The sequence below is a fragment of the Perissodus microlepis genome, chromosome 6, assembly GCF_051167445.1.
Source record: "Perissodus microlepis isolate ML-2025 ecotype Zambia chromosome 6, ASM5116744v1, whole genome shotgun sequence".
NCBI lineage: Eukaryota > Metazoa > Chordata > Actinopteri > Cichliformes > Cichlidae > Perissodus > Perissodus microlepis.
The window spans coordinates 22847007-22859990 of NC_140466.1; the positions used below are offsets into that span (position 1 = coordinate 22847007).

At 39.6% G+C, this 12984-nt stretch overlaps 1 protein-coding gene across 2 annotated transcripts in view; it reads right to left on the reverse strand.

Moving 5' to 3' along the window:
* Positions 1–12984, reverse strand: part of tbck (TBC1 domain containing kinase) — a 51734-nt gene that overhangs the window by 5421 nt on the left and 33329 nt on the right. For both annotated transcript variants that reach the window (XM_084931524.1, XM_084931523.1), the window contains exon 24: positions 1760–1923. In XM_084931524.1, the coding sequence (XP_084787650.1) occupies positions 1760–1923 (164 nt within the window). The remainder of the gene's footprint in view (positions 1–1759; positions 1924–12984) is intronic.

Genomic DNA, 12984 nt, shown 5'->3' on the forward strand with positions numbered 1-12984 from the left:
AAATACCTAAAATATCTTCTGCTGCCCCCCTTAGGGCACAGCAGATCATCTGCCTCCATCTTACCCTATTCCTTCTAAAATTTTTTGTCAGACTTCTCTGTGGTTTTCCTCTTTCCGTGTTGCCTGACAGCTCAATATTCAACATCCTTTGTCCACAGTATTCACTACCCTCCTCCGTGTAAACCATTCTTCACCCTCTTCATACCTAGCCTCACTCCCTCCTTACTAATCCCTCTGCACTTCCTGTGCTTCATCTGTCCTCCTCTCTCTGTAATGTTCTTTATTCATGAGCTCCTTAAAGTACTCCTTCAATCTTATCAATACACCTACTTCACTTGATAACAAATTTCCATCTCTATCCTTAATCAATCTAGCTGCTGCACATCCTTTCAAGAAATCAAATCAAATCTACTACTTAAGTAAGAATTTCAGGGAACATCTGAATGTCAGTAGGTCATCCAGCTCACAATCCATCATAGTTCCGAGGTTATTGCTCCTCAAGGCTGCTAACAAGGCTTTGACTACAATTCAGGTGAAGACTTAATGGATGATCACTGCATGTGAGTTTAACTTAATTATGATCAACAGTATAGGAGGAGTAGTGATTGTCGTGAAATGTGGACTGATGGAGAGAGGCCTTGCCATGGCATAAACCCATCAGTCCTTAGGCCAGATGAGCTAATAAAGTGGAAATGATCATGTAGCCAAAAGGCCAGATGAATGCATTTTACTTAAACTAAACGCTGCTGCTTTAATAGCTCGTCACTTCTGGATATGGTGGGGCAGTTTGGAGGAATTTCAGGGGGCCAGCTGAATGTTGCAGAGCCTGGATGAACTGCAACTGATGGGGACCAAGCTGTTTTAATCTCTTTGCCTGTGGTTTCATTAAAAACAAGGAAAAGCAAAGCACTGCCACCACATAAATAGGTAACCAAAATATCCAAGGCACTGAACAGAGAAAGACAAAATGTTTCTTCATGTCACAAATTCAAAGTCTTTTGCATATCATTCACATAGGAAGTGAATCTTACATTTATTAACATGGCACAGAAAGCAGGTCACTGTTCGAGGTATTAAATAATTTGAAATTACACCCTGTGTAAATTCAAAGATGCTGTCACACTGGGCTCTGCCAAACCCTCCGACTCCCCCTCAACATCACATTCTGGGTCAGGCTGAACTATCATGACTCCTGGATTTGCACTTTCTTTCTTTTCTTCCCCTGTGTATTGTGCTGAGTGTCTTCATCATTGTAGAGAAGCACAGACAGGTGTGATGAAAACCGCCCTTACCAGCTGCACCTTATGTCATCATGCCTTTGAAAATACCTGGCATCTCTGGCACTCTACCAGATCGCAGACCCTGCTAACTCTCAGTGTTTTTACATTTCCAAGACCATCTCCTGTCACCCAAGCTTCCTGCACACCCTCTCCCACGGCTCTTTAGCTGCCAGCGGGAAGTATTCTCCAATCACCTTGCCACTCTCAGTTGCCAATAAACCAACTTTTGCTTTTAATTTGCATCAGCTTATTTGTGGTTTCTTTTGAGTTTATTTATTCAGTGTGTGGTGTTAAACAGATGCATGAATCAGAGCTTTTGCAGGAGTCAGCCATGAACTAAAGTACTTGAAATCTGCCTTTACTAGAACCAGTGTGGTATACGTTTGACACTGAATAACAGCAGTGGAATATTTACATGTTAAAACTGTTGAGAGACAGCACCGACTGATTTCCCAGCTGCACAAAAATGGTAAGGATACTCTTCCGCAGTGCGGATATCGACTGCAACAATTTTGGGCTTGCCAGTTTTGTTCCTTTTGGAGGACCCGGACAATGACAGCTCGCAAAGGTCAATTAAGTCCTCCGCTGAGATCCTGGGAGATACTTCTGCTTTCAGGTCAACCAGTGACAGAGGCTCCCGAGACTATAAGAGGAGATGAGATAAAGAGAGAGAAAACAGCAGTATATGCGGTCAGAGAATTTATGGAATAATGATTTTGCAAAAGTTATTGTAATGAAATAACACAAAAGAAAAACAATTGTGTCAAGTTGGATATTTATTTAAATCACACCAACAAGCTTTCATTAAATAAATCCCCTCTCGATTGGTGCTTAATGTCTTCCTATAAAATGAGCCCAAACTACCATTATGAATTTCCATATAAACTATATTACAGCGCCACAGATGAGCAGCAGTAGTGGCCAGAACCTGGTCCTTTGCCAGTTTCTACCTGAACTGCCAAATAGGTTCATTAAAGCACCCAGCCTGAGGCATGGCTGCAGGAGGCTGAACTCTGCTCTGCAACAGTGACCAAATGTTATACCATTCCCAGAATCCCTGAAATACATTTTAAGTGTAAAGTGGGGAAAACTGAGGGTGCCAAGAGTTTTGACCAACTCCTTTAAAAAGACTAACAAACAAAAATATTGTCTTGATGATGAGAGTTCATTTGTAGTCTGCTACTTCTGTTCACTGATATGCAAATTAAACTGAGGAGAAATACTAACCGCATTATCTAGGAATTTCAGCACACTGTGCAGGATAAAAAGAGCCGACTGCAGGACCAGTAGGTTAAATGCCAAAGTGCTGCCAACCATGAAATAAAATGCTTGAAAGCAGCTCACTAAAACTGGTCAGAAGAACAATCTATGGCCCACCCCAGAGTAATAACTCAGGGCTGCAGACCACGGGTGTTCTGTTAGCTCAGAAGCGATTTAAACGATTTTTTTATTCTCCTGGTTTTTTCTTTGTAAAAGGACTATGCAAAAAATTTTGCGGTTTACTTACTGTTGTTAAATTACAGCGTTATTATTTAAACAGTGAATATTAACTAAGTGTTTCTGCTTAACATCCTAAGAACTTTTTTCAAGTATGTGTGCTACAGTTTAATAATTTCTATTTTATGCTCATTTACATAGTAATTATTACACTTTTACTTCACAGAGACAAAGAAATGGTCCACCACAGATTGTAGAATTAAATATGAGGACAAACTTATTACCCCCCCCAATGAAAGTTTCTGTCAAACATTTCCCCAAGTGCTTTTTTAACAAGGAAGGAATTTTTAACATAGCAATTATAAACATACAAGTTTTCTTTAGAAAGCATAAATGATTTCTATATGCACATAATAACAGATTTATTTCAGAAAAAAAATCCCTTGGTCAATTTTAGCCCCCTGAAAACTGACCACTGACCAAAGCATAAACCACTGTTGTTCAATAATGTGCTAACTTTGAAATGGTCAAAAACTTATAAAATTAAGTGAAAACTGAGGGTTACCTTTGAATTTGCACACAGTATAAAAACCTCAACAGAAGAAATCAGTTTAGATTTGAGAAAAATAATTGTTGATGCTCACAAAGCAGGAGATGGATATGCATAGTTATCACAGCGCTTTCAAGTGTCAAGAACTGGAGTCAGAGCTGTCATCAAGAAATTCAAAGAAAGCCACACAGTACAGAACACGCCTGGCAGAGGTAGGAAGTGAAAGATTTCAAATACTTTGGAAAAAAGAAACTAGTGAGAGATGTGTCTAAAGACCCTAGAACAACTGCCAAGACAGCAGTGAGTGACTCAGCCAAGTTGTATTGTAGTCTCAAAGACGACAATCACTAGAATACAGCATAGGATTGGACTGCGAGGTTGCAGACCAAAAAAACCCATCCATATCTGAAAAAGAGAAAGCTTCAGGTCAGAATGGTCAAGTAAGCTAAAGACAGCCTGAAGAAAGATACTGGAAGTGCGCCCTTTGGTCAGATGAGAGGAAACTAGATCTCTTAGGCCGCAGAGATGTTGCTTATATTTGGAGAAAGAAGGGAGAGGCATACAACCCAAACAACACCGTCCCCACAGTGAAACATGGTGGTGGGAGTATTATGCCGTGGGAATGTGTCAATACGTTTGGAACTGGGATTCTCATCAAGGTGGAAGGGATCATGGATAAAGAAGGTTATGTGAAGATTTGGAAAGAAAATGTTGAGGAGTCAGCAGCAAAACCGGGTCTGGGTTTCCCCTTTGCCTTCTAAAATGATGGCGACCCAAAACAAATGTCCCTCCTGGTAAAGAACTACCTCCAGATGACAAAAGTAACTAACATGTCTGTACAAAGCCTGACTTGAATCCCCCTGAAAATATGTGGGGTCAAAGCCAGAAAACCATCATATTTTGTTTATTTCTCTACTTTCCTAGGCTATTTTGGATTTTAGCTAATTTTGCTTTGATTTTAGCTTCTAACTTTTGATGGAACGACATCAGTTTATTAATTTAGTATTTCTGCTTCTATCTCAGCAAATGATTTGGATTCAGGAATATGCAAAACAAACAAAAAAATGTATCTGTTCTAGCATCTGTCAGTTGATATGTATGTATATCAATCAGTCAGACAGGAATATGGACGACTGCCTGACAACTACTGGTTACTAGGGAAAAACAAGTATTCCTCCTGTTGAATCAACCTGCTGTGAGTGGTCGTTCGAGGGTACTGGGAGTCACTGTGAAATCAATCGTTAGGCCACAGCAACCAACTGGTTTCTAGACCTATGTGAATGAGGCTTTGAGACAAAACAGTGAGCTGCCACAAAGTAAATAATTTATCATACAAAGCAAATTAGTAATCAGTAAAACATCCTCAGAAATTCTGCCCAGTGAATTATAACAAGGTGTAAACATTTTGGCTCTACAGTCTCATTGTGGGGTGTAACAGGAGACATTCAAAGCTTTTCTACTTCAACTTTTTAATATTTCTGATACAAGTGGACTGTTTTTGTTCTTAATAAATATCCATAGTTTGATTATTTCAATAAGGTACCTGATTTCAAATATAATAAAGGCTAGTGTAACAATACCTATTTGTTTGGAGTTTTCAAAAGGTGCATACTCACTGTGTTGCATCAACACATGATGAGGACTGGGAAAGTGGGAGAGATTTGGGGAGATGTGCATTGTTTTCAATAAATAACTTTGTTCTGCTCTTTTAAATTATCTAACAAGAGCCTCACAGCTGCAATTCGAAGAAACATACAATAAGAGAGTTTCAGCAGGTAGGAATCTACATACTAATGAAATCTCGCACCATTTTGATTTGCTGCAAAGAAAACACGACTAACACTCTGGATTAAAAAAACAAAAAAACTTTCAATCTTATATCCACCAACAACAAATAATGTACAGACAAAAAAATAGGTAAATACTTTTACCAAATAAATAATGCATTCTGTGTGAATTGCTGTATTGAAATGTATACAAAAGTACTGTGGCAGACAACCTCAAGAATTTTACCTTGAAAGGGTTGTTGTGACCTAACAAGCCATCCAAATTCTGATCCATGTTATTGCAGTTATAGTTATTGCAGTATAGTAACATGTTATAGTAACTCTATTATTAGATGCACAGCTTCAACAATGGCCACACTGATTGAATATATATATATTCATATTTTCCCCTGATAATTTAATTACCAAATACCCCCAAGCCAGGTACATTTTCCAAGCCTACCACAAAACACAGTCAATCTTAGTCAATACGATGCAAGGAAATGATATACAAACAGCCACACAATGGGACTCGATCAAAATCTCTAAGTGATAGTGACAGCATGTCCCAACTAAGCAGAATTCACCCTGTACCTGAATTTGAGGTTTTAGCTCTGCAGAGATGAGAACTGCAATGACTCATGGTGGTAGTGCTACGATCAAGTTTAAAAGTCGTCTTGGCCGGCAGCAAAATGATCGTAAGGATGTGGAAGGTTGGAGTCAAGTATGCTACTCTTGAGAGTAAACAATGACTGAACACACCTGCTCAGTATAACAACCTGTGCAGACTGAGCTTACAGAAATAATAATTTCAGCACAAATCTCATACATCTTTGACTTTACTGGTTTATATCGTTGTAAAGAAAATAGAGCAGTGCGGCGACCAAAGAAAATACTGAATTATTCTAATTAAACTAAAAAAAAGAATGAAGAAAGCAAAAGTAAGATTAGTCTAATCTGTGTAAACCACTGTAAACAATAACTGAAGTAACTATCGATTACTACATTTACCCCCCCAAAAAAAGTGTAAAGTGAACATTGTATGTACAGGGTGGGCCATTTATATGGATACACCGTAATAAAATGGGAATGGTTGGTGATATTAAAGTCCTGTTTGTGGCACATTAGTATATGTGAGGGGGCAAACTCCTCAAGATGGGTGGTGACCATGGTGGCCATTTAGAAGTCGGCCATCTTGGATACAACTTTTGTTTTTTCAATAGGAAGAGGGCCATGTGACACATCAAACTTATTGGTAATGTCACAAGAAAAACAATGGTGTGCTCGGTTTCAACATAACTTTATTCTTTCATGAGTTATTTACAAGTTTCTCTTTGTTCACAACCATTGACATGTCGAAGAGGTTAACACGTGAGGAGCGGATCGAAATTGTATCTGGTGAACGCAGTAACCGGGTCATTGTAGCAGATTTCAATGCAAGACACCCTACGAGACCACCCATATCCCATGCTACAGTTAGCAAACTGCTTGCTAAGTTTCGTGAAACTGGTTCAGTGTTGGATTTGCCAAAATGTGGACGCAAGAAAACTGTCACTAATGAAGAAACATCAGTGGCTGTCCTAGCTTCATTCAGCAAGAGCCCACAGCGTAGCACTCGCCGCATGTCACTGGAGAGTGGCATTAAACGAACATCCCTTCAGTGGATATTAGCTACTCACAAATGGCACCCTTACAAACTCCAGCTACTGCAGCATCTCAACGAGGATGACCCAGATCGGCGCACAGAATTTGCAGAATGGGCAAAACAAAAATTGGAACAGGACCCTCAGTTCACGCAGAAGATTTTGTTCAGTGATGAGGCAAACTTTTATGTGAATGGTAAAGTTAACAAACAAAACCACCGCTATTGGTCTGACACTAACCCACATTGGATGGATCCCTACAAGACTGTTGGAACAACAAAAGTGATGGTTTGGTGTGGTGCATGGGGTACAACGATAGTGGGTCCATTCTTCATCAATGGAAACCTCAAGGCCACTGGATATTTGAAATTGCTACATGATGATGTGTTTCCCTCCATCCAGTATCCGTAGTTTCAGGTGCTGCACAACTCGTATCTTCACACCATAGACAATTGCCTTCAGATGACCCCAAAGATAAAAGTCTAAGGTGGTCAGATCGGGAGACCATGGGGGCCATTCAACTAGCCCACGACGACCAATCCACTTTCCAGGAAACTGTTCATCTAGGAATGCTCGGACCTGGCACCCATAATGTGGTGGTGCACCATCTTGCTGGAAAAACTCAGGGAACGTGCCAGCTTCAGTGCATAAAGAGGGAAACACATCATCATGTAGCAATTTCAAATATCCAGTGGCCTTGAGGTTTCCATTGTAATTCCAATGTAATTGAGCATTGCGTGGCACATCCGACATACTGTTTTACTTTTGTCCATGACGCGCCTACCTTCAGGGTCATGAAAACCATGATAGTTCCAAACACCAGATCTGAATGAGGGTGGGGGAGGTTCAATTTCGGGTATAGTTGAGCCAGTTGCAATGTTGCAACGAGCTTAGCTTCTGTCTTGCTAGCTTGCGCTGCGCTCAGTGGATCTGCACTCGACAGTGCAGCCTAGGCGGAGTAGTCGAACGCAGATCCACTGAGCTCTCAACACAGACAGCATCCTCAGAAGAAAACTTGATAAAACAAATAAAAAATTTTGTATTGTTCGATACATATGCGTACCGAACCGAAAGCACTGTATCGAACGGTTCAATATCGATATGAGTATCGTTGCACCCCTAATATATATATATATATATATATATATATATATATATATACATATACATATACACACACACACACACACACACACATATATACATATATACATACATACATACATACATATATACATACATACATATATATATACATACATACATACATACATACACACACGCAATGCATATGAACTAACGACTCACAAAATATAGTGTTGTTCTTTATCATAGTGTATCAATCAGTGCAATATTCATAGTGTAGGCTGCAAAAAGTATGTGCATTTTGCTATTCACAAGAAGCGTCTGCTCATGTAAATCAGATCTCAGGACAAAAAACTGTTGATTTGCATAAAGCTGGAAATTTTTTAGACGGTCACATCAAAGAGGTCAGGTATTTGTCAGTGTAGAGTGTAACAAATTCTCCTAATGGAAATGATTGGCTGCCTGGCACAGCACTCAATGCCCAGCTAAGGTGACCCAAAGGCACTGGCAGAATGCTAAATCAGAGGGGGAAAGGAAGAAAAATGAAAATGCAAGAAACAAAAAAAAAAAAAAACAACAACAAAAAAACAAAAATCAGAACAAAACAAAACCAGAGAGTAACAGCTAAAGGCTAAAATGAATCTTTGGAGTTGGTTAAAATCTCTGTTCATGAAGTTATTGAACTGGCATGTTGCCCATGACTTTAGAAAGACTGGCACACTCTAAAAACAAACAACACTGCATGCCTAAGGTTACCAAAGAGCACCTTGGCAGCTCACACACAGCAGGACTGAGAAAATATTTTGTAGATAAGGTTGAAAGTTGAAAACACAGCACCACATAAATGGTGTAAACGTGCCAATGTATACCAAAATGATAACATCATCCCAGAGGTAAGGGAGAAAGGACTTTGGGTTGTTTTTGCTACCTCTGGTTATGGAGGGGTTGCCAATAGACGGCAGGAGGGAATTAACTGTGCCTTTTGGAGATGTTGTGGAATGACCTTAAGTCAGCTATTCACACCAGAGAGTGTGGCTGAGCTGAGGCAGTTTGGCAAGGAAAAGTGGTCCAAAATTCCCCCTGAATGTTGGACATGTCTGATCTGCTTTTGCCTGTTTGAGGTTACTGCTGCCTGGCCAGTTTCAGTTGCAAGTCGTCACCTGTACTCCCCACAAGCACTGTGAATGTTTGATAGGTATGCTTAATAAGGAGCTTAAGCAGACTGTGTTTGTCTATACTTCTAAGGTCAAAATCTGATGACACTGTATGAGCAGGTCCTGCAGGAAATCAGGTGCAATGGTCATGCATATATCATTTACAAAGTGCAGTAGATGCACATATGTTGATGTACACACACACACACACACACACACACACACACACACACACACACACACACACACACACACACACACACAAAGACAGTTTGCTTCTTTTCCAATGCATACAGTAACTACACTGCCTACGTTTTTGGATAATGAAACACTTTTGTAGTATTCCCTCTGTACACCACCACAGAGGATTTTAAATCAAACAATCAAGATGTGATTCAAGTGGATACTTTTGAGGATTTTAACGGTTTATGAATTACAGTCAGAACTATAATTGGACAAAGTAATATTATTTTAAGTATTACATTATTTAGACAGAAATCCTTTTCAGGCTACAATCTCCATGTTTCTGTGTTTCCTCCCTTGAGATTCTCTGCTAGGTCTGCTAGGTCTTTACTGTGGCTGCCTTCAGTTTTTCAGTAACTGAAAAGGATGCTCTGCTAGGCTGAGATCAGATGACTGACTTGGGCATTTCTTCAGAATTTATCCTGATTTATACATTTATAAACTATCCCTTAATACTGCCTACTCCATGTCTGACAGATAATGTGATACACCACATTTCTTCATTTGTTTTTCTCCTTCATACTTTTCCTATCATTCTGCTGATGCTGATCTTGGCTTCATCTGTTAAAATATTTTTTTCTTTTCAGGCTATTTTGTTCAGCAAAGTTTAATCTGACCTTCTTATTCTTGAGTGTAACCAGTGGTTTGCAACTTGATGTCAACCCTCTGTATATTCAATCAAATTTTATACAGCGCCAAATCACATATTGTAAGGTGGACCCTACAATAGTACATATAGAGAAAAACCCAACAATCATATGACCCCCTATGAGCAAGCACCTTGGCGACAGTAGGAAGGATAAACTCCCTTTTAACAGGAAGAAACCTCCAGCAGAACCAGGCTCAGGGAGGGGCGGCCATCTGATGTAACTGGTTTGGGGGAGAGAAGGAAGACAGGACAATATAGAGTGCAGATGTTAATGTTATGTTTAACTCCTCAACAGTTTTCTTAACTCAGATGTTGCGAAGTTGTTATTCTTAATCATGGAAATAATTCTGCCATCATGCACTTTAGTGATGTTTTGTGGTCTTTCAGTGGTTTTGATGTCTCTCTCTAGTGTATTCATTCTTTTTAATAATGGCCCACATTTTTCATTTGATCACTCTTAAAGTTTTTGCCATCTCTCTGATAGATCTATTTGAGGTTTTCAGCCTAATAATGGTTTTCTTTACTTTTATCAACATCTCTTTGGATCTCAGATTATGAGTTCCAGTGAAAAGGAATCAAATGCAAGGTCAGCATGTGGAATCAACAATCTTTAATCTTTTAATCTGCTTAATTTGTAAAAATTTGTAAAAATCAATCAATCAATCAATCAATCAATCAATCAATCAATCAAGGCTTTATTCGCCACATGCAGGTTGCCCCTAAATGGGGTCTATGCACAAAAATGGCTGTAATCCCTAAACAGTTAATCCAGAACGTTTGTTAAACCCCTTAAATTCAAGCTGAAAGTCTTGCTGACAGCTGAAAATTCACTGCCCTGGTGTACAGAGGCAAGATTACAAAAGAGCAAAACTGTCTAAAAACATAATAAACAAAAAGTACAGAAAAAATGTAGTGAAAGGACAGAGTCTGCTTTTAAGGAATGATTTTTAAAGATTAGTCACCGGATTAAAATGCCCTTTAAGCATAGGCTTTATAATTCAGAGAAGATTGCAGACCTGTAGCTATGACAACCCAACAATGCCAAACTCTCCTGTGCACGTCACAATGAGCGCCCAAATTGCTGTGTATCGTAACAAGACATTTTCTGTTCTTCAAAGAGGGTTGGAGTTTACTTTAGAAAATGTGGTTTGGTCTTCGATAATCATCCCCCCCCCCAAAAAAAAAATGCAAGCGACTGAATGAAACCTCAGCCTGACAATACTGCTGTATATCCAGACATACAGACATACAATACAGTGGCAGAAATAGAAATTAATATGGAGCCCGTCTTTGGTTTGGGCTGATGAACAACCACACTGTGAGTTAAATGTCACAGTGAGCAATGTGAGGCATCCAAGAATGGCTTAATGACACTTTGGCATTTCACTGGCCTGGCAGTGATGAGCCTAAACCTGAGCCACAGGAAAGCAGACACAAATCTTCAGCACTGGATTTTCATGCTCATCTATCCTCTAACAGTTATGGTACAAGGCTGGAGAAAACAAACAAACAAGGAAACGCCAACGCCCACCCCACCCTTGCACCGCCGCTTAATATACTCACTTCAGAACAGCAGCGTTGTACATCTTGGAGAAAGCTTGATGACAAGGTCAGTGAGTGCCTTGACTGAACATGATTATTACTGTGCTGGGATGCTCACATATCAACCGACAGTCTGTGGTGTTTGAGCATAATTTCTAAAAGAGAATCTCATTTCATCTGCACTCAGACAAAGAAAAGACAGGCATAATTGAGGTCATGATCTGAGAAAAACGCTGACAACAAATACCCAACAGAGCAGACACACACATACACACACACTCTCTTCCACAGAAGATTTCAAAACGGAAACTTTCCAGCTCCTCACGTAATTCCTGTTTGAATTTTGGCGACACAGCAGTTGCCATCATTACTATTGCGCTATTTGTGCTGACACATCTAGACGTGCACTTTAACAACTGACCCAACCAGGCATGATGCATTATGACCACCTGCCTAACAACTACCAACTTAGTTTATGTGCTAATGCTGCAGCACTGAAGGTCAAAATTTAGACATAACATAATTTGTCAACAACTGATTGCAACATCCACATTTCTAATTGTTTCATAATCTAAACTTAAAAAAAAATCCTTAAAGTTGTTAAGTGCACAGCAAATTTTTCCCATGACAGAGGTTGGACTTTTGTGAAGTTCTGAGTCTGCAGTGACATTCACTGTATTAATGAAACTTATGCATAAGTCCAATAATAATAATAATAAGAAATTTAAATAAGAAATTTAATTTTCCTCAGCTTGAGAAGTTGAAAAGTATGTGTCAACAGTGGCCCAGTTAGAAAGTAACCTCAGGAAACTGTGTGAGAAGAGAAGTAGAGCTTGTTTTCCCCTATTCAGTCACTCAGACCAAGCTGACTGGACAGCAGCTGTCGAGTGAGATGGATGTCTGTTCACTATGAGGGCTGAGAAACTGCTGACAGAGCCTCCTACTCTCTTACTAAAAAAAAAAAAAGGAGGGCAACAGAGAAAATCATATTTGGAACTGCAGGTTACAACCAGGAAACAGCCGAACTGACTGCATGCATCATTTTTATTACATTTTAAGAGTTTTACTTTGGATTTGGAACATTAAAAGAGATTTGGGCTTGAATTTCCCTCCATTCAGACTGTAAACTTGGTTTGGCATGTACTCAAAGTGTTAGCAGTCCCTTCATTTATGAGAGTGACATTTCAACACAATACACTCACGCCTGACTGTTTTCAGAGCAAGAGGTGGGGTACGAGTAGATGCGGTCAGAGATCAATGCCACCACCCATACAAATGAGCCTGGGCTGAATGAGAAAGATTAGAGCAATCACTTGGGCACACAGCAGATAGGGCTGACAAGAGTGTTTGTGAGCTTTCTGGACATGATGCATTCAGGTGTGAAAGGCAAACAGGATTGCTCCACAAATACTAAACAAAGACAAAAGACCCACGTGAAACACAGGATCACATCAATAAACACTCGTCAGAAAAGCATCAACACTTTTTATGGTGAATTGTTTGAATACATGACTGGTATACGCTCACTGGCCACTTTCTTAGGAACACTGTACTAGTACCAAGTTGGATTCTCTTTTGCCTTCAGAACATGATGGAGCCATCCTTGGATGTTGTTTACACCATATTCTGACCCT